This window comes from Hemicordylus capensis, chromosome 3 (genome assembly GCF_027244095.1).
Source record: "Hemicordylus capensis ecotype Gifberg chromosome 3, rHemCap1.1.pri, whole genome shotgun sequence".
NCBI classification, from domain to species: domain Eukaryota; kingdom Metazoa; phylum Chordata; class Lepidosauria; order Squamata; family Cordylidae; genus Hemicordylus; species Hemicordylus capensis.
Genome location: NC_069659.1, coordinates 10,218,936 through 10,241,847, shown reverse-complemented (window position 1 = coordinate 10,241,847; position 22,912 = coordinate 10,218,936). Strand labels below are relative to the sequence as shown.

The 22,912-nt window shown below is 46.4% G+C and overlaps 1 protein-coding gene across 5 annotated transcripts in view; it reads right to left on the bottom strand.

Moving 5' to 3' along the window:
* The window catches only part of USP35 (ubiquitin specific peptidase 35), a 60,458-nt gene that overhangs the window by 8,826 nt on the left and 28,720 nt on the right, over window positions 1-22,912 (bottom strand). For all 5 annotated transcript variants that reach the window (XM_053311541.1, XM_053311538.1, XM_053311539.1 and 2 more), the window contains exons 3-8: window positions 20,461-20,596; window positions 12,901-13,030; window positions 11,237-11,338; window positions 6,842-7,000; window positions 3,572-3,765; window positions 2,043-2,136 (exon numbers count right to left, since the gene is read on the bottom strand). In XM_053311541.1, the coding sequence (XP_053167516.1) occupies window positions 2,043-2,136; window positions 3,572-3,765; window positions 6,842-7,000; window positions 11,237-11,338; window positions 12,901-13,030; window positions 20,461-20,596 (815 nt within the window). The remainder of the gene's footprint in view (window positions 1-2,042; window positions 2,137-3,571; window positions 3,766-6,841; window positions 7,001-11,236; window positions 11,339-12,900; window positions 13,031-20,460; window positions 20,597-22,912) is intronic.

The following is a 22,912-nucleotide window of genomic DNA, read 5'->3' as shown; positions in this document are numbered from 1 at the left end:
CCCATTTGGACGACCAGCATCCCCCATCTGATAAAGGAATGCTCTGGGAGGGCTTTGGGATGTCGATGTGCACTTTGCATGCCCCCTTTTAATCACATGAGCTTAGCTGGTCAATGACCAAAATGTAATGAGCCAGGGAAATATCGTCCAGGATGCTGTCTCTTAGACATCAAGCTAAGTCCACCCCATTTACCTGTGCTTGTAACGTCTTCTGACACTGAAGTGACTGAAATGGTCTTCTCAGATTTTAAGCTGGTGCTTTTACATTCTAGAAGGTTTCATTTCTGCATTGTTATTTTACGTTTCCGTAAGTTGTCTTGAGAGCTCTTTCATTGCAGAAATGCGGAGTAAAATTTATAACTGAGCTGAAATGTTCCCTGCCCCACATTTCACAGGTGGAGAAATTGGAGGGGAGTTTATTTGGGGGATGATCAGGAGCGGGGAGGTTCGAACTGAGGCAGATTTCTGGTGGCTGCTATTTTATTTACCCACAAGTCCCTTCCATATGACACTCCATCACTTGTGTTTTGTTTTTTTAAAGGCTACTAGCAGCTGTGGGAAAGAGCTCAGCTACCAAGCAGGCAGATGTGAAAACAGGGGAGCTGGGGAAGCCCAATTTTAGGGGACCTTGAACCATCCTACCCTGCCCCCACAAATTGCAAGCTGAAAGTTCTTCACAGAGAACTTTCAGCTCAACTTAATTCTCTAAATGAATACTGTAAAAGCATAGCTCAGCAACAGTGTGCCCTGTAGCAGGGATTTCCAGGTGCTGTTGACTACAATTCCCATCATCCCCAGCTACAATGGCCTTTGGCTGGGGATGTTGGGAGTTGTAGTCAACAACCTCTGGAAATCCTTGTTACAGGGAAGACTGCCCAGCTGCCTCTTCTTCCAGCTGCTTTAATGGAGGCTAAGGGTAGGACTGTAACACAAAGGTAGGGCTGTATCACTTTCCCACCCACCCCCATCAAAAGCTGCCAGCCCAACAAAGCTCCTTTGATTTCCATCCCAATGCTGTCCAGCTTTAAAACTGGTTGTCATCTTAACTGTACTCAACGCAAAGCAACATAGTAAGGGCTGGGTCAGAAGAACCAATACAATGAAGTGACTAAGAGGTGACTCGGGGACCACGTGACCAAGCAGGGAGGAGCCTCAGGCTCACATGCACACTCCCCTTATCCCCCGCTTTACACGTGGTAATTCCTTCCAAACCTGGTTTGGAGCAAACAAGGTTTGCCATTGAATCCAAACAGCCAGCTACAGATTACCCTTGTCCTGCCAACCAAGATCAGAAACCAGGTTTACGTCTGAACCACCCCATGTGTCAATCCCCTGGTACAAATCTTATCAGGTGTTAAGCAAACCACCTTCTTTCAGCCTCACTCTAGAAGCCTTATTCACATGTTATGGTTCAATGCATGTACAAACTGTACAGTGTACACATGTACAAATCTGTATGCACTGTCGTTCACACATTATGTTGAATACAGGTACAGAAGTACACTTCCTAGCAGTACCCCTGCAAAGAGGCATCTTTCAAAGTGGTGATTCTGTTATATTTAGCAGCGGGGGGGGGGAACAACTGGCCCTATCCAACCCCAGCACAACATCCCTCCAGTGGCTGTTGCTGGCATCTGCCTTATTTTTCTTTTTAGATTATGATTCCTTTGGGGACAGGAGACCATCTTCTTGATGTATTATTTATTTTTCTATGTAAACTGCTTTTAGAACTCTGGTTGATGACAAGCAGTATATAAATATTGTTGTAGTAGTAGTATCATCATCCTGCACTTCAGGGGGCCTATACCCTGATTCACCTTTCAAATGAACACATATACAGCTATTCACACAAAAACATGTATGTGTGTAGAGTCATCTCAACGCAAGTACATTGTCGGAATAGGGCTAGGAAGATTTGCTGTAGTAATACCAGGCTTCTTTACAAGGTTCTTGTAGACTGCATGCATTTTTTCAGTAATGTGCTTTCAACACTCACCAACCTTTATAGAAACACAACAATTGCTATTGGTTCATTAAATTACCTGGCTGTGCTCTAAGAAGGCAAACAACCACTGTAGTTTTGCCATCAAAGGCTGCGAGTTGCTCTCTGCTAAGTTCATCACTGAATGCCTGAAACTTGAAAAGTTAATTAAAAAAAACACATTAGAAGATTGAAACGGTAAGCATACTCTGTCATTAAAAAGCCAAATTAAAGGCCAAAATAGACGTTACTTTAAGAATGCTACTTGCACTCCATCAGTGTTTTCAGCCTACTTTCCTTAAGGAATGTAAGCTTATGAGATCACCCAATTAACCGTGTGTGCAACTTTATTTCTTTATTTAATTTTTATACCACCCTTCCGAAATGGCTCAGGGAGGTTTACAATTAAAACAGAAACCATTAAAACCAATAACAATTAAACCAGAAATATAAATAACAATCAAAACATCTTAAAAAACAATTAAACTTCCCCCTCCCACGATCAACTTTGCAGTGCCTGGACTGATTAGGACCAAATTTGGTGCAGTTGTAGGGACACCTCAATGTCATAGTTTGTGATGATGTTGTCCATTCCAAGATGGGGGACACACAAACATTTGAAGGGCAAGTGGGCTAACTTGTGAACCACCTAACCTATTTGAACCAAATATAGTACAGTTGTAGAGACACCTCGTAATATCATCCCTCTCAATTCAAGATGGCAGACATCTGAGGTGCAAGAGGGCTAACTTGCAAAGATGGTAATTATCAATTAAGATTATAACGAAAGGAAAGCAGGCAGATTAGTTCTTACCAGAAGTTCTTGTCTCTTTTGACTGAAGGGTGTGCATGTGCAATCTGCACTGGCACCATGGATTAACATACATCCTGCCACAGTCCCAATCTGGGCTGGGGGGGCCAGATGGCTATTTTTCAAAATAGAAAAGAGGCGAGGACTCTGTGGTGCACCTCACGTTATAAAACCTCTTCAGTCCCTAGATGTTGCTGGGAATTAGGCAAAGCTATCTGCTCTCTTTGGTGCACAAACACAACACGTGTGCAAGTAGACTGAGACCTCAAAAGATGGTGCAACTGTGTGCATCCACTCAGCTTTGCGCAACACAAATCCCCCATATTCAGGCCTGATGGGAAACTGCAGTGTGTTTGCACTCAGAGAGAAGTTTCCAATCTGCTCCCCTTGCATACAATGAGAGGGCTGGAACACTCCAGTCCAAAGTTTGATGTGGCACGTTCTTGTCACAACAGACTATGGTTGATTGTGATATCTGAAGCATAAGAACATAAGAACAGCCGCCCTGCTGGATCAGGCCCAAGGCCCATCTAGTCCAGCATCCTGTTTCGCACAGTGGCCCACCAGTTGCCGCTGGAAGCCACAGGCAGGAGCCAAGGGCATGCCCCCACCAGACCAAAAAACTCTGCATGCCTTCCAAGCTGCAAAACATTAGGGCCAGTCTCACACAACAAGAGTCATATACAGACACCAGGATCTATAATGAATAAAATATGAAAACAGACAGAACATTAACCACAGGGGTGATGGAGGAAGCAAGAGGCAGGAAGGATACCTACTCAGAGGCCATGAAAAGAGCTTGGATGATGCTGTTCATGTAGCAGGTGTTCCCCAGGTTTATTAACCCTATCTTCCCCGTTTCAGACTTGGAAGCCAGGCGGGGATAAAAACTGGCCAGTTCATTCTTCTGGGAGGTCCAAGCATTCTGTCCAAGAAGATGTTTAATTCGATCTTCATTTGGAATGGGAAGAGCCTTCAAAGAACAACATAACCAAAAGCACAGAATAAAATTTACAGAATTAGCACTTCTTTCAATTCTATCAGTCATCCAGTAATTTCAATAACAGTCTTGTTAGCATCTTAAAAACAGGTGCATTGTGGCATGAGTTTTCATGGGCTAGAGTTCACTTCATCAGAAGCATGAGGTACTGTCTTCAGTTGGCAGGTGCAGGGACAAACACGGACCAACACCCCAACAAATGTGGTGCTTGCAAAACATTGCACTAGTACAAAAAGAGTGTGTAGCTGTGCAAAATCACAAGGATGCTCAAAATTACACTCTTGCACAGGGGTTCGCTGTAACATGAGAAGCGCCTTGTTGCACAAGGGCAAATACATCAGCACATTTGCACTATACAACACTAGTCTGAATACAAGCTCCAGTCTTAGCACAACAGCCTTGCAAACATTTGCACCAATGCAATGTTAGTTAGGATATCAGCCTGCCCCTCTCCACATATACACACTCTAGTAACTTTTGCGAGCCTTCCGCCAGTGACAGCATTTTGGGTGTGTGTGTTAAGGGCAGTGGAAAACACCCTTAAAAATGGAGAACGTCTAGAGGCTGACAGGATACCACTGGGGGGGCACTCTTCCCCCACAGCTCAGCTGGCCTCAGTGCATGTGCTGTGGCCATTTGCATGGTCAGCACGGCATTCAAGTGCCATGCTGCATACTCAACTGGCCAGAAGACATCAGTGGAGGGCAACTGAACAGCAGGGACAGGGTCATCTCCCCACAAAATCCTTTTTGCCTCCTGCAGGATCCTGAGTGCCAGTGCTGGTGATGACATTAGTCATTTTCTGCAGGTATTTCCCCATCCTCTCCACCCTCCAGAACTGCCATCACTAGTCCGTTCCTGTGTGTCTGAGGTCTCATTCCCCATGCTTTCCAATGGGAGAGTTTTCCCACATTTCCTGGGGCATTAATGAAGTTTTGGGTGGGTGGATTTTGAGGGTTGGAAGGGGGAGGAATGGAACCTACCTGCAAAAATAGCATGTTTCTCTCTTTCATGGTTTGGGAGTTTCATGTTAGTCAGTCATTCAGTGACTGCGTGAGTGAGGCCCATGCAGTTTGATATTACAGATGCATAGTAAAGAGCTTGCAGTTTGCAAGCTGGCCTCCAAGGAGCACCTGTGACTGCAATCTTCGTGTAGCTCAAGGAGGTGCCCCATTGTTACCAATGGGAGAGTTTTTCATTTTTCCCAGGAACAGAATGAAATTTCCTGAGGTTTTGGGTTTTAATTTTAATTTTAATTTTGGGGTGGTGTGGACAAGGCCTGCAACCCACCAGTGAAAACAGCATGTTTCTAACTTTGTGGTTTGGTCTGGGAGTTTCATATCAGTGACAGAGGGAGGGAGGCCCAAGCAGCCTATAGTGGAGGAGAACTCGGTTCAAATCTGAAAGGATTCAGCATGTGACCCATCTGAAGAGTTATGTGGTCGTGGTGCGTGCGGCAAAAAAGAGCTTTTGGTCTGCGCGCATTGTGGCTGCAGGTTCGCGCTCAGCGGAGCTATCTTGGGTTGTGAGGAGTTTGAGTTCTGCTACTTCTACCTCAAATCAGTCCCCGGGGTCGTTCTGCTGTGATGCCTTTAATGGGTTTTTTGCAAACAAGATCTCCTGTATTCGGGTCGACTTGGACTCCACTGTTTTTGCAGGGTCTATGGAGGAGGTGTCCAGCAATCCCTCTTGCAGTATTAGATTGGATCAGTTTCAATCTGTGATTCCTGAGGATGTGGACAAGCTGCTTGGGGCGGTGCAGCCTACCACCTGTTCTCTGGATCCTTGCCCGACTTGGCTGCTTCTATCTAGCAGGGAGATTGTTGGAGATGGCCTAGTTAATATCATAAAAGCATCACTGAGGGAGGGTAGGGTAGGGTACCCCCTTGTTTGAAGGAGGCATTGATTAGACCACTCCTAAAGAAGCCTTCTCAGGATCCCTTATTGATGGACAGTTACAGGCCAATCTCCAATCTCCTTTGGTTGGGCAAGGTGATTGACAGGGTGGTGACCGACCAACTCCAGGCAGTTTTGGAGGAAGCTGATTATCTAGATGCATTTCAAACTGGCTTTAGGGCTGGCTATGGGGTTGAGACAGCCTTGGTCGGCCTGATGGGTGATCCTTACCGGGGAATCGACAGAGGGAGTGTGACTCTGCTGGTTCTTCAGGATCTCTCAGCGGCATTCGATACCATCAACTATGGTATCCTTCTGGATTGCCTGGATCACCCTACTTCAGGCTTTTCTGCACACGCATGTGTGCAGAAAGGCCTGAAACTGGGTAATTGCAGTCATTTGAGAGGTGGGCAGGCTTGGGTTAGGAGGGGTATCACTGCTCCCTTGGCGCCGCGCACCTGCAAATTCGTCTTGCCCCGACCTGCCGCCGTCATTATTTGGGAGGTGGGCTGGTGGGTGCAAGGGAGCTCTCACCGCTGCACTCCTGTGTGGCGGCAGTTTTAAACATTTTTTAAAATGATTTAAATGCCCCCCTCATAAGAACACAAGAACAGCCCTGCTGGATCAGGCCCAAGAAGGCCCATCTAGTCCAGCATCCCGTTTCGCACAGTGGCCCACCAGATGCTGCTGGAAGCCACAGGCAGGAGTTGAGGGCATGCCCTCTCTCCTGCTGTTACTCCCCTGCAACTGGTACCCAGAGGCACCCCACCCCCGAGGCTGGAGGTGGCCTACAGCCCTCCAACTTGTAGCCATCAATAGACCTCTCCTCCATGAAGTTATCCAAACCCCTCTTAAAGCCATCCAGGTTGTTGGCTGTCACCACACCTCGTGGCAGAGAATTCCTCCCTTGCTGCTGGGGTGGCAGCAAAGAGCTTAATCTACCTCTGGCTTTGCTATGTGTTGATTAACATAGCTTAACGTGAAACCGCTGTTGAGATTCAGACCTAAACAAAAAGAACCTGACTCTAATCAAACCAGCTTATGTGTTACAACTTAGTCCTGGTCTCAACTGATAATTTCATCTTAAGCCAACTTCGTATTCCTCCCACCCAGATTTCATTGGCATTGCATGCCATCCAACAGCAGCATTTACTTTGATTGCCTCCACAACTGGTTCATAGAGGTCTGGGAATCCTGAAAACCGGAAGAACATGCAGTGGATCAGCTCAGCCAGCTGTTCCCGGCAGCTTGCTGCAGAGTTCGAGTTCTCCTTGTTGAGGGAGGCCACCATCCTGGGGATGTGTGGAAGAAGCTGAAAAGAAAAGAAATGAAAAACATCAAAGCCAAGCCAGTTTTAGGCACCTCAGAATAACCAAATGCAGTGCCTAAAATGGATTTGTAACACAGATCTGTAAGGATTATAAATGCAGCTCAGTTTTTTTCTCTGCCAACTGGCAATCATTTTGCAAACTGGCCACTGTGGAGACAGAGTAAATTTTTTGTCGTTATTTGGTTGTCAGCTGAAAACACCCCCGATCTGGACAGGAATCAGGATGGAAGGAAGCTTCAGGCCTTTTCTTTAATTGTGGTCCCAATCCTTATCAGGGGCCTTGCAGCCAATATTTAAACAAACAACACACACACACACACACAGGACACCTACACACATGTTGACTATCAAATAAGCAATTCCATTCATCTCAACCTCTTCTAAGTGCACTCATGCTGGTGTCAAAAATAAGCTATAACTCTAATTGCCACCTTCACCTGAATTATCATCATCCCCAGAGGCAAATTTGTAACTGAGCAGATGTATTCCAGGAACATGGGCCACCTGGGACCCCTTTGGGGGTTGAATGCCACAAGCCCCAGCATTAGCCACCTACACACCAGAGCCCCCATCAGTCCACCATTCGTCACCCACTACCTTGGGCCTGCCGGTCCTCTTGCCGGCCGGTTGCTGGCCTCCATGGGCCCGTCCAGCGCTAAGGATGTGCACGAACCTGTTCAGAGGCCCTTTTTACGGGCCTCCAAACAGGTTTGAACATGAGGCCAGTTCAAAGTTCGAAGGCCCCGGGGTGGCGCCTTAAGGCGGGGGGAGGGTACACTTACCCCTCCTGCCGCTTTCCCCCCCGCTGGCATCATTTTTTTCGGAAAAACCTTTTTTTCCCTGCCCCCCTGTTGCCCTCCTACTTCCCTGCCCCCCTGTTGCCCTCCTCGGCCGGAAGTGGCCGGAAGTACCAGGTGCACGTTCACCCGTTGCACACGCGCCCATCACACACACACGGTACTTCTGGCCGAGGAGGGCAACGGGGCGGCAGGGAGGTACACCGCCCTTAAAGCGCCACTCCCGCCACTTCCGAACTGCCCAGCCACAGTTCTGTGCACATCCCTATCTAGCACAGTCGCCTTGGCCAGCAAAGGCAGCAGGCAAGTCATGGCACAATATAATCAAGTCAAGTCCCGATGCCACCAGACCATGTCGTCATTGTCCTATGCCATCAATGGGGCCGTGGAGGCCAGTGGCAGGGGGTGGGGACAGGGGGGCCAATCTGGACACAGGCTGCTGCCGCCACCAACCCTGCTAAACCACCAGTTCTCTGTAGCTGTCTCTGTGGTTGCCCGAGAGCTCCGGAATGCACTCGCTGTCACAATACGAGCTTCTCCATACGACAAATATTTATATACACCGCTTTTCAACAAACGTTCCCAAAGCAGTTTACATAGATAGAAATCATTTTTTAAAAAAATTAAATGGCTCCCTGTCCCCAAAGGGCTCATAATCTAAAAAACAAGCAGAAGACAGACACCAGCAACAGCCACTGGAGGGATGCTGTGCTGAGGTTGGATAGGGCCAATCCATCTCCAACTGCTTTTTAAGAGACCCTTAAGACACACCTGTTTTCTCAAGCTTTTAATTAGAACTAATTTTAAACTGCTAGTTTTACTCTGTGAAATTATTTCAATTATTTTTATCCTGTGAAAGTGTTTTTTTATTTTTATATTGTAATTTGGATTATGTACACCGCCAAGAGAGAGATTTATCTATATCTATATCTCCCCCGCCCCCCACACCCACACCTTTCCCTATGGTAATATATAAATATAGCAAACAAACTATCCTTATCCTCTCTGGTTCTATATTGTCTCTGGCCAAGTGTCTCAAATCCCTCATAATGTGCACCACGTTACCTGGGTGAGCCTTTCTCTTTAAACCTGTACATGGCCAGGATTGTTTATTTTAAATTAAAGCCCCCAATCTCAGCCAGTGCTTCCAAGATTTCATTGGCGAGAGAAAGCAAGATACTGTACATGAATGAAACAGTTCATTAAAACAGAACACAGAACAGCGGCTGACATCCAGAGCAACACGGAGCTCACGGGAAGACACTGCACTAGTGCTGAACTGTGGCACAAGCTGTTCACGCTAAGCCTGGTGCATACTGTGCTACTGCAAGAACATCTGTGCAAATGTGTGCAAAACTGCAGGAAGCCTTGTTCAGGGGTTGTTTTTTGTTTTGGTTTTTTTTGCACAATAGTGCTCTAGGATGGACAAATGAATGATCAATATTTCCATAACACTGTTCAACAAAGGTCTTCAAAGCATTTTACATAAAAATAAAGATGGTTCTCTGTCTCCAAAGGGCTCATGATCTAAAAGGAAACATAAGGTAGACACTAACAGCAGCCACAGGAGGGATGCTGTGCTGGGGATGGAGAGGGCCAGTTGCTCTCCCCCTGCTAAATATAAGAGAATCGCCACTTTTAAAAGGTGCCTCTTTGCTCAGTTAGCAGGGGTCACAAGACAATTCCACAAACTCATTTTTTAGTGCAACTAAGCAATCTTCTTGTGCTAGCACAATTTCACTTGTTCCGCAACCACGTCATTGCTCTGGATGTCATCAAAACCATAGAATGTATATATGGCGGTATATAAATACAATAAATAAATAAGATATATAAACCATCACAGAACACTAACATCTTTCCACTCCATAAACTCTTTGACTACTGTATTTACCTGAATTCAAGACTAGGTTTCCCCCCAAGTTTTTTTAATATTATAAATCAGGAAGTCTTAAATTTAGAGTTCTATTCCTTTTGAATAAATGCAGGTATAGCTTGTATTTAAACTCTACTTTTAAATGAAGTCGTCTTAAATTCAGAATCATCTTCAATTTGGGTAAATATGGTATTTGTCTCTAGGATGAACAAGAACATAAGAACAGCCGTGCTGGATCAGACCCGAGACCTATCTAGTCCAGCATCCTGTTTCGCTCAGTGGCCCACCACATGCCTCTGGGAAGCCCACAGGCAAGAGATGAGGGCATGCCCTCTCTCTTGCTGTTGCTTCCCTGCAACTGCTATTTAGAGGCATCTTGCCTCTGAGGCTGGAGGTGGCCTATAACACTCGGACTGGTAGCCATTGATAGATGTCCTCCATGAATTTATCTACACTGTTTTTGGTTGTGTGAACGGAGAGTGACTCACCTGTTACCCACCTGTAAAGGGTGAGTTGCTCTTGATTAATGTTTCAGGAAGGTGGCCATTCATTTCACCAGCCTGGATGGCTTTAAGACGAAGCCATCCAGGCTAGTGGAATGAATTGCCACCTTCTTGAAACATTAATCAAGAACAACTCACCCTTTACAGGTGGGTAACAGGTGGGTCACTCTCTGTTCACACAACCAAAAACAGTGTTCTGGCCAGATTTGGGAGTTGTGTGCACTCCCAATTTTCAGTTGTGTGGAAACAAAGGTAAGAGGAAAACCTGGGTAGAAATGACTGTGTGAAGCAAGGTAGGAAGGAAAGCTATCCAGGTTTTCCTCTTACCTTGCTTCCACACAACCAAAAATTGGGAGCACCCACCGCTCCCAAAACCGGGTAGAACACAGTTTTTGATTGTGTGAATGATCTCAGTGTCAATAAGACTGGGTGCCACCACAAGGAACACCCTGAACCTAGTAGTTGTTCACCACACAAGATGGCAGTGGTGTCCACAACAAGATCTCCTTAGAAAATGTTAAATAAATGAATTAAAGGCTCCTATGAGCCAAAAAGTACTTGAGCACCGAAGAGGCTGCCTCTTGTACCTCTATAGGTTTCACAGATCTTGCTTTGCTTCCTTCCAATCAGCCTTGGCAGGGCATGGGTCATTTCCCTGCATCTCTGTCTCTGTTTGGGGTGTGATTGAGTGCACCAGTTTCTGAAGCAGAACAGAATTAACCACCCTCAGAGGAAACTGCTCCATCAGGTCTCTGCGTGAGTCAGTGTTCTAAGTTTGCCTCCTTCTGGTCACAAGGTATAACAGGGGCTCATTAAGCAACATTCAATGAGGTGAAGGGGGGTCTCCTCTGAGGGAGCAGAATTCTCAGCCATGCACACACTAAATATTTTTGGTTGCAAGGGTAAATTCCTTTTAATTCAGAGGATGTCATGGCTATCAGAACTTTGGAAACATGGGATCTATCTGGAAGAATGTGGCCCTGTTTCTGTATTATTGTAGTGAATTATCAGTAGATTGCTCACTGAATAAGAAATTTCTTACCAAGTGAAATGCCTCATGGGAGTGTTGGAAGCTAAGCAGCATATACCGCAGGATGGAGAGTGCGCCCTCCCTCAGAATAGGGTACAGCAACTTAGAAAAGACCTATGGCGAGGAAGAGAAGACACACACATAAACCAAACACAAGCATAACAATAAATAGAACTATTCCACCAATTAGCACTGAACTATCATTACTTATTTATTCTCTTGCTTGAATCTGCCCAGCTTTATACAAACCTTTAGAGAGGTTCTCTCGTATGTCCCCATCACTCTCTGAGGCTCAATTGGTGGGGATGTGTGACCGAGCCTTCTTGGTGATAACCCCATCTCTGGAACTCCCTGCCACTTGATCTTCAGGTGGTTTTTTAAAATGGAATTTAGAGACACTTTCATTGCAGAAGGCTTGGTATTTTTGAGCTGCTACTCATGTTTGAGCATTCTACTGGTTTTAACTCTCTAAGTTTTAAAGATATCTATACAGCTGTTGTCTGCTACTGTTCTAATTGGATATTATTTATATGTTGTTAGCTGATTTGAATTCAAATGAAAGAAGGTGGGATATAGATCTTTACATAAATAAATATTTGATTTATACCCTGCCACATCTTGAAAGGCTTGAGGCAGATTACAAAATGCATCGGAAAATAGATCATTTTCATTAAAATGTCACTGAAATTCTTCTACCCTTCGTCAACTTAGAATCGGGCTACATGTTGCAATTAATACACGAAAGCACCCTGACTCAGCCTCTTCAGGACTTCAGCTGTTAACAAGATCTTGAATATCTCATCAGGCTTTGCAAATTTAAATGTACATTGATGGACCAAGAGGGCTGCAGCAAACACAGAAGTAGGCCCAAGGTATGTACTTATTTATTTATTTATTTATTTATTTATAAATCCCAAGGTATGTTGGGCCTAAGCCATTTAGGGCTTTAAAAGGTCAAATCAGCACCCTGGATTTTGTCTGGAAGACAAAGGCAAGAACATGTTCCTGGAGTACTGAACGTCTGGAATTCCGTAACACAGGAAGCTGCCTTATATTGAGTCAGATCCTTGGTCCATCTAGCTCAGTATTGTCCCCACATTGATTGGTACTGGCTCTTCAAGCTTCAGGCAGAAATTCCTGCTGGGCCTATCCAAAGATGCTGTCAGGGAGTGAACCTGGGACCTTCTGCATGCAAAGCAGATGCTCTCCATCTGAGCTACAGCCTCATCCCCAAAACCACAAACCAAAAGGAGAGGAGAGCTGGTCTTGTGGTAGCAAGCATGACTTGTCCCCTTAGCTAAGCAGGGTCCGCCCGGGTTGCATATGAATGGGGGACTAGAAGTGTGAGCACTGCAAGATATTCCCCTTAGGGGATGGAACCGCAGCTCTGGGAAGAGCAGAAGGTTCCTAGTTCCCTCCCTGGCAGCATCTCCAAGATACGGCTGAGAGAGATTCCTGCCTGCAACCTTGGAGAAGCTGCTGCCAGTCTGTGAAGACAATACTGAGCTAGATGGACCAATGGTCTGACTCAGTATATGGCAGCTTCCTATGTTCCTAAAAGCATGGTGATGTTTCCATTATTTCCAAAAGGACTCCCAAGGGTGGATACAGCTTCCCCACTAGCGCTTGTGCAAGGCGTTCACTGTGTGCAGACCTATCGGAAGAAACAAACTGACCCTCTCAATTTTGGAAAGCGTGACTTCAATCAAGATGCTGAACTTCTTCACTGCAGCCAAGCCCTTCAGCAATGCTATGACCCATTTGTCTATATTCTTCCCCAGGGGCCAAGAAACCCATTCAATCATCCTGCAAGGAGAAAATATCATGAGTTACTGAGCAAAGCCATTTCACAAACACATGAATTACTTTACAAGTGTCCAGATGAAATCCACTTTCAAAATTTCACTCATTCAAGTGCTTCCTAGTGGCACAAAGGATGGTTAGGGGAGCATTATTTTAAATCGTTTGGGTTTGCTATTTAAATGGAGTCACGATGGTGCTTTTTATAAGCAACACAGCTACTCCCCTGCTGTGCTAATCTTTTTTTAAGAGCATTTCATAAAGAACCGTGGCTGACATCCAGACTAAGTTACTCAATAAAACTACAGTACCCAGGAGTTGCACTAAAGGACTATTTAACTTAATTTTATAAAATTTAGTCTGGATGTCAGTCAGTTTTCTTGCAACCAATTTCTTACAACAAACATTTTAAAAGGGGTGTCTACAGCTGTCAGATCAACTTTAAAACAATCTTACACACAATGAAACCTTCCCAGACACTCCCAGTCTCTTGGGTGGACCATACAGCCACGACACATCGTCTTCTCAGAAAATAACGTTGCTCCAAATAAGCACTGACCCAAGCCTCATTCACATGTTATAAAATCACCCCATTGTTGCCGTGTACACTTGGTCAAAGGGCAAGGAATTCCAACCCCCCCACTCCCAATCACATCAGTCAGTCTCATATCTCACCGCTCACGTTTACAGTGGGTCTTGTCTGAAGAGGGAAACACCCAGTGTGTGATGGCAAGCACAGAAGCAACTGTAAGCATAAGCAGTGTGATGCGGCGGTGATTGACATGGGGGGGAGGCGGGACTTCCTCTTCGTCCCGCTGTACTTGGCTATAGCGGGACAATCTTATAACATCTGAATGAGGCTCTAGTCTTCAGGCAGGAAGAGGTGACCCACCTCATGTGGAGTTTTTGTCCTGCGCATACTATATCCATTTATCTGCTTTGGTGCAATCTGGAAGCTAGAATAAGCAGACTAAAAAGGTTGCTTCCATATTTCAAGATTCCCCCTCTCTGTAGTGTGCCATGCATGCAGGGAATTTACTTGGAAACAACATATTTGTATAGCCTCTGGAGGTCCATTCCTTTGTTAACCAGGCAGATTGCTGGTTAAGAGTCCAGAATGGCTGGCTGATGCAAGCTAAAGACTTGCATCCAGAAAGGCCAGCTGGATGCCAGCTGAAGTCCAGAATGGCCGGCTGATGCAAGCTAAAACCGCCCAGAGACAAAAGTTTGGGGTGGTGTACAAATTTGACAAATAAATAAACAAACAAACATAAAGGTTAAGAGACAGTTGGGAAGCTTGCTTGTGCATTTGACTGAGATCTCCAGTGGTGAAGGCAATAGTGAGTGTGTGTGTGAGAGAGAGAGAGAGAGTGCATGAGAGCTGTAAGTTGGCTGAGCGAAGAGACACCTTTTACAGTGGTGATTATCTTACCTTTTACAGGAAGTTATTGTTCTAACTTCTGCTAACTATGGCACCTGCTAACTGGGCCAAGAAGGCACCATTTATAGTGGTGATTCTCTTATATTTAGTAGGGGGAGAGCAACTGGCCCTATCCAACCCTAGCATAGCATACCTCCAGTGGTTGTTGCTGGCATCTGCCTTATGTTTCTTTTTAGACTGTGAGCCCTTTGGGGACAGGGGACCATCTTCTTTACGTATTTATTTTTCTATGTAAACCACTTTGTAAACTTTTATTGAAGAGCAGTATATAAATAGTAGTAGTATTTATCATATTTTTATACCACCTGATATGTACATCTCTAGGCAGTGTAAAAAATTCAAAATATTTAAAAGTCACAAATTAAAATACATGACAATAAAAACAGAATAAAATAATCATTAAAACAAGTTTTTAAAATTAATCCATATATGTATTTCTCTAAGACGTACCTGTGGTTAATCCCATGTGTGGCAGCTCTCACGAGAGTTCATGAGCAGCTGCTAATTAGCCACAGGTATGGGGGAGAAAATGGCAATGGTGGCAGCAGCTGGAGGAGAGGGAAGCACAGCCTCCCTCTCTGGCCCACCTGCTGTCCAAAAGACAGGAGCTCTGGTAGGGGGAGAAGACGATGGTGGTGGGCAGGCGGCGGAGAGGGCAGCTCAGCCTCCCTCTCAGGCCCACCTGCTGGCCACAAGGCAGGAGCACCGGGGGTAGGAGTGCCGGGGTGGGGGTGGGGGAACAACAAGGAGGGGGGATAGGGGAGAACTAGAGGCACAGATGCTCTGCGCCCGGCCCAGCTGGTTCTAATTGAAAGCCTGAAAAAACAGAAGAGTTTTGAGGTTTGTCCTGAAAACAAACAGAGAAGGAGATGCTTTTATTTCAGCAGAGAGCATATTCCAAAGCCCCGGGGCAGCCACAGAGAAAGCCTGGTCCTGGGTTGCCACCAAATGAGCTGGTGGCAACTGTAAGATTGTAACAGGTGGCAGGGATTATGACAAAGGAGGTGCTCTCTCAAATAGCTTGGACCCAAGCCGTTAAGGGCTTTATAGGTAATTACCAGCACTTTGTATTTCACCTGGAAACATAATGGCAGCCAGTGCAGTTCTTTTAAGAACAGTGTTATATGGTCCCTTCGTGTTGTTCCAGACCAATCTGGCTGCCACATTGTGTACCAACTGTAGTTTCTGGACTACGTACAAAGGCAGCCCCACGTAGGGCTCATTACAGTAGTCAAGCCTGGAAGTTACCAGCATATGTACCACTGATTTAAAGTCATTCACCTCTAGAAATGGATGTAGCTGACGTATGGGCCGATGCTGATAAAAAGCGCTCCTGGACACTGTCTTAACCTGAGAAACCAGGAAGAGCTTTGGGTCCAGGAGCACTCCCAGGCTATGTACCTGATATTTCAGGGGGTATGTAACCCTATCCAGAACAGGCAGATCTAAACCATCTCTCATGTCCTGCCCCGCCCAGTCAGTACCTCCGTCTTATTTGGATTCGAGTTCAGTTTGTTATCCCTCATCCAGCACATTACTGCCTCCAGGCAGGCATTTAGGGAAGATATGCCATTTCCTGATGAGGTCGGCATGGAGAAGTAGATCTGGGTGTCATCAGCATATTGATAACACCCAGCAGCAAACCTCCTGATGATCTCTCTCAGCAGTTTCATGAAGATGTTAAAGAGCATTGGAGACAGTATGGAGCCCTGTGGGACTCCAAATTTCAGTTCTCACTTAGCAGAACATCAGTCTCCAAGCGACACCATCTGGAATCTTCCAGAGAGGTAGGAGTGGAACCACTGTAAAACAGTGCCAACCCACCTCCCTCAGATGGTCCAGAAGGATACCATGGTCGATGGTATCGAAAGCTGCAGAGAGATCCAAAAGGATCAGCATAGTCAAACTCCCTCTGCCAAGAGCCAGTTGGAGATCATCTATCAGGCTGACCAAGGCAGTCTCTACTCCATAGCCCACACAAAAGCCAGTTTGAAATGGGTCTAGATATTCTGCATCATCCAAAACCGCCTGGAGCTGAGAGGCCACCACCTGCTCAACCACCTTGTCAAACCACGGGAGATTAGAAACAGGTCTGTAATTAGCTAACTCTCTGAGGGATCTGCAGCTTTCTTCAAAGGTGGTCTAATTATAGCCTCCTTAAGACAAGGAGGCATCCTGCCCTCCCTCAGAGAAGCATGTATAGTATTTACCAGACCCTCTCTGATAATATGATTATCAGATGAGATAAGCCAAGTTGGGCAAGGGAACAGGTTGCAGGATGTACAGTCTGAAGCAGTTTGTCCACTTCCTCAGGAGTCTCAAACTGAAAAATGATCCAAACTAATCCCCTAAGAGAAGTTGCTGGACACCTCCATAGTAGACTCTGCAGTCTATTGCATTACTGCTATTAATAATCGTCGGCGCTTGGTTAATAAGAGATCTACTTTGTCTTAACTTTCCCAATTTTAGATAAAATTGTATTTTTAATCTTTTTAATGTTTATCTAATGTACTGTTTATATTGTGCTGGTCGGTGACCGTAACAATAAAGATGATGACTATGACTCTGCAGTAACTGGAATCCAGCTCGGCCCAAATCTGAGCGATTTTATCCACAAAAAAGTCATTAAAAACGTCACAGCGAGTGACCAACGGTTCCAAGTTTAAATTCAAGGGGAAGGGGGTACATACTAGCCCCCTCACAACCCTAGACAACTCAGCTGAACGTGAATTTGCAGAAGCAATGCAGGCAGAAATGAACTGCTGCTTTGTCGCCTGCACTGCCAGAGCATAGGTCTTCAGATGTGCTCTGTGTTGTGCCTGATCAGACACACACCGAGTCTTCCTTCACTTGAGCTCTAGTAGTAGTGGTGGTGGTAGTGGTGGTAGTAGCAGCAGCAGATCTGCAGCCTTCGAAGAATGCCTCTCCACAATCACTTATTTAGAAGTAGAGAATAAAGCAGATGTTACAAGGACACCTTAAGCCTCAAGAGTCTCTCACCCAAAGACAGCCAAAGTCAGGTAGTGCTGCCCCGGGAAGGCCTTTCCATGAGGCAGAGTGAGGCAGTCACCTCAGATGCAGGCAGGCGGGGCACAGGCAGGGCGTGACAAGCGCTGGCCCACCACCAACGTGGACACCACCCATCAGGCCTCCTGCCCTCACCCTTCCACACTCCATTAGGCATGCTGTTCATCCCTGCCCCTTGGCCTTCTACCCCCAACCCGACACACTCTAGCAACGCCCCTGCCACCAGTGCCTGGCTTGATGGCACAGGTTGAGCATGCTTGCGTGCTGCCATCGCAGCTTCGGCGGCATGAGCAGAGAATGCTGAGCACCCACCCTTAGAGGAGATTGGCGCCATAGCATCCTTCGCCTCAAGCAGAGATGTGTCTCGGAGCACCCTTGCAGCTTAGCGGTGATATGCACAGCAACATTCTCTGCTCCTGTCCGCTTCTGCCTTCTGCATCGAACAGACTGCTGGAAAACAGCCACTTACTAGGAACAGAAGTACTCACTAATGCATTGTCATCTGGGCAGATGTTTAATGTCTGGGCAGTCTACCCAAGAGCAGGTAAATATCTGGAAAGGCCCCTAGAAGCAGGAGACAAGCTGGCAGCCATCATTTGTCCTGCAGAACGGAGGAGCCTTTAGGAACCAAACAACCTGCCCATCCGTCAGATGAACCTAATTGCATTTCACGGGCTCTGCTTAGTGTCTCTTTAACCATGCCCTTGCTGAAGTGTGGGGGTTGTTTTAGGAGGAGAAAGAGCCCATCGATCTTCCAAGGGCTAATTTTAGAAGCCTGCAGCCTCTTAGTGGAAGCAGCGCCCGTTACCATCTGCCATTAGCTCCCCAAGAAAAGCTGCAGCCAGTCCGGGAGGCCACGCATGGGAACGCTGCCTTGAAGCACTTCGGCTGCGCAGGACACAGCCAAAGGCAGGACTAAGTGCTTGCAGAGAAGGGCCTGGAGAGGGGAGAGGAGGGCAGAGGACTGTCTGCCTGCATTACTGTGAAAACTCAAAGCATTGCGGCCTAGAGCCTTTCTGGAAGGGGGGTACGAAAATTGAATCAATAAAAATAAATAATAGAGAATTAATGGGTTTGGCATGGAAGGGCAGACAATAGTCTCTCTAGTGGATACTAGGGGACATAGAAACATCTATGCCTTATACAGAGTCAGACCCTTGGTCCATCTAACTCTGAATTATCTACACTGACTGGCAGCAGCTCTCCACGGTTTCAGACAGGCGTCTCTCCCAGCCCTGCTATTACATTTATATCCCGCTCTTCCTCCAAGGAGCCCAGAGCAGTGTACTACATACTTGAGTTTCTTCTCACAACAACCCTGTGAAGTAGGTTAGGCTGAGAGAGAAGTGACTGGCCCAGAGTCACCCAGCAAGTATTTGGCTGAATGGGGATTTGAACTCAGGTCTCCCCGGTTCTAGTCCACCAGCACTCTAACCACTACACCACGCTGGCTTTCTTGGAGATGCTGCCAAGGAGTGAACCTGGAACCTAGAAGCTATGACTCCATATGGATGGGGAAGTTACAGTCCATTGGCAACTGGCATTCCTGCTCTCACCCCTCCTACGTTCCCAAGCATGCAGCATCATGGCCAGGCCATTTATTCCAGCAGCAGCCCCTTCACTACAAAAATCTACAAGTTCACTCTCGCTCAGGCCCCAGCATCAGGCTGCTCCCAGGAAAGAGCATGTAGAGGCTTGGAGGGAGAAAGAGGTTATGGGTGCTTGCCTATCCTACAATGAAGCACTTTCCTTGGAAGAAACAATATTTTAGAGAGTTGGAAGAAACCTTGGAGGTTTCTAGGCTCAGTGCCAAGATCTCCAAAAGCATCCCTGACCGATGGCTGTCCACTGTCCAGCCCCTGTTTGGAAACCTGCTGTAAAAAGGAGAGCCCACCACTGCAAGAGGCAGACTGTTCCACTGTCCAATATGATGGATATTTATATACCGCTTTTCAACAAAATGTTCCTAAAGACAGATAGATCTATCCCTGTCCCCAGAGGGCTCACAATCTAGAAAAGAAACATAAGGTAAACACCAGCAACAGCCAGCCACTGGAGGGATGGTGTGCTGGGGCTGGATCGGGCCAGTTGCTCTCCCCCTGCTAAATAAAGAGAATCACCACTTTTTAAAGGTGCCTCTTTGCTCAGTTAGCAGGTGACAACAGCTTTTACAGTCAGGAAATTCATCCAAATGTCAAGCCTACATCAGCTCCCTTGTACTTTTAACCCATTGGTCCTAATCCTGCCCGCGGGAGCAACAGAGACCAATCCACTCCTCCTTCTAAGCGAGAGCCCTTCTTATATTTGAAGACGGCTACTTTATCTCCCCTCAGTTGTCTCTTCTCCAGGCTAAACAGACCCAGCTCCAATCATGCCTCATAGGACCTGGTTTCCAGATCCTTCACCATCTTGATTCCCCTCCTCTGAACCCCTTCCAGTTTATCAGCATCCTCCTTAAAATGTGGAGCCCAGAATTGGATTCAGAACAGAATTCCAAGTGATGCCTGACCAGTGCAGAATAGAGTGCTACTATGTATTACAAATATTTATATACCACTTTTCAACAAATGTCCATAAAAGGACTGCCGAACCGGTTCATGCACATCTCTAGCCACCACTTTAAATGGTGCCTTCTTGGCCCATTTTGCAGAGACCAGAGTTAGCAGAAGTTAGTAGAACAATAATGTCTCATAATCTGGACACCATAATCTCATAATCTGGACACCATGCTTCCGTTACTGCTGCCTAAAAGTGTGTTAGCGTAGCCTAGCGCAATTCTGCATACTGTGCACTACAGGCCTGTCAGGGAAAGTTATTACTGATTCATACACTGCTCCACACAGTATTCTGGGTATGTGGGCCATGCAGGTTTATGCCCAGCAAAGCATTCTTAGCATCACTTGTGAAGCAGCCTGTGCTTACACACCCAAGGATTCACCAGGCATGGTTACTGGCCAGTACCGCCTACCTGCCAATTGCCACCATCATCTGCACATCTGTTATGCTGTCATCATTGGTAAGGTTTCTTAGGATCCCATCCATGAGTTCAAGTGGGACATATTGGACCACGCTGGCTAAGGCAATTGATGGAGGCTCCTGCTCTTCTGCAAGACCATTAAGGCAGAACAAAAATAGATTCAACCAATAATTCAGAATATGCATGTTCTGATCTACCCTTTATTTACAGGATGGGAATTCTCCTTCTAATCTTAGAAACCGACCAAAAACTGTTGTGATGTCCAAACTGACCATTCTTGGTTTATTCTAACCAACTTTCCTGAAATAAAGGAACCCCAGGTTTGCAGCAGATTTCCCTTGAATGAACTGAAATCTGCTTCCCAACCTTAGGTTCATTTCCCTGTTATTTCAGGAAAGTTGGTTAGAATATACCAAGAGCAGGCAGTTCAGACATCACAACAGTTCTTGGTTTCTAATCTAGATTAAAAGGAGAATTAGAGTCTCACACAAGCGGAGCAGGAAATGCATGCTCCCGAGGCTTTGGGACATCATGTGGAGCCAAGCTTTAACAATGGTTGCACATCACATCTGAACCAGCCCTACAGCGAGCATCACCAGGGGAACAGAGAAGACTGGAACTCTCGATCTCCTGTGGTGTTCACCCAATGCACTTCTTTACTCTTCTCCATACAACTGAATGAATGCACACGGGAGACGCTGTGGGTACCATCTGTGGAGATAAATGCTCACAGCTAGGATTTTGCAGGGTTTACACTCCTAGAGATGGAAAAGAGGCAATAGCATTGTAATGCTTTCAGCTTTCTGTGTGTTTTCATGCTTTTATTGTCCTCACCATCAAGTCTGCAGCAGTCAAATCTGCAAAAGTTTTAAAACCACACACTACTATAAAATTTAATCAATGTCAAAGGAATAGAAATGAAAATTGGTAGGAATGTCCTCCAAATATAACTCCATGGAGAGAAGACAACGTAGTCATTGTTACCCTAACTCTGACCCTAACCCTTTCTTCTGTGCAAAAATGACTGCAATTTTACCCCAATCGTTGGGGGGGGGGGTACAGACAAAGAAATGGTGATAACACAGAGACAGCTGTCAGTGCAACAATACGATCACCTATTTTCCACCTCTGGGAGAGAAGACATTGCCAAAAATCACAGAGGGAATGAATGTTCGAGCAGGCTCTTGGACTATGTTCCCAGCCCAGATACCGGGTCGTCTTTCCTTCAATGGCGGCCACCCTACAGGTCAGCACAGTATGCCTCTTTGCCTAGAACTCACAGACACACAATGCACTTGGAACTGGTTTGGTTGGAACATGGACTAGATTCGAACCAACCTGGCCCAGTCCAGCTTTGCGCTCGGACGAACAGGGTTCAGCCATTGAACCAGGACAGACTAGTTGGCGGGCTGGTTCACGGGTATACCCGTAAAGGGGAATCTGTCAAGGATTCCCCTTTACAAGTAAAAAGGAATTCCCTAATATAAGGCTGGGGGTGGGTTAAGCCAAAGGGCCCTTGTACCTTTTATTTCAAGCCTGGGGCGGTGGCAAGTCTACAGAGGTGGCAGGGGCTCCTCCCAGCCATCCCCCCGCCCAGGCCTCCTTAATAACAGTCTGTAGCCTGGTTCAGGCCTCTGCGCATGTTCAGAGGCTATTTCCATGACCTCCGAGCATGCGCAGAGGCCGGGGGGGCTGGTCCGGTTCAAATTCGGACCCACCCACCCCCACTAAAACCAGGCTGGTTCAATGTCAAGCCCAGCTCAAATTGGGCCAGCTCACACATCCTTAGCACACACCATACAGTCCTGGTAATGGACGAGCTCGTTCTGCCCCTCCCTCCCTCCCCCACCCAGTTTATGGGAATTTTACCAGACAAATATGCTGCAATCGCATCAGGGCCGGCCTAGTGCTAAACCAAATGGTACCCCAGCCAAGGAGCACATTCGGTGGCCCCTTTGTTTGTTGAGCTTTTGAATGTCTTCCTGTGTTTGTTCCCTGCCTTCACGACACTGATGCGTGATCTGCATACACGATGCATCACAGTCATACAATACGATACCCTGGCTCACATGAATCTGTAGAGCACAATTTATTTGGGCTGCATCTCCAAAACCTGAAAAGTTTAAAAAATAAGCTTTTCAGATTAAGAATAACTGAAATCTTGGTGCCCCACGGGGATATCGGCTTCTAAATCCAGCTCCCCTACTTAGGAACATAGGAAGCTGCCTTATACCGAGTGAGACCCTTGGTCCATCCAGCTCAGGATTGTCTGCACTGACTGACAGCAACTCTCCAAGGCTGCAGGCAAGAGTTTCTCCCAGCCCTACCTGGAGATACTGCCAGGGACTGAACCTGGGACCTTCTGCATGCAAGCAAACACTCTGCCCCCAAACTACAGCCCCATCCCCTAAGGGGAGTATTTAACAGCAGGCAGCGCTCACAT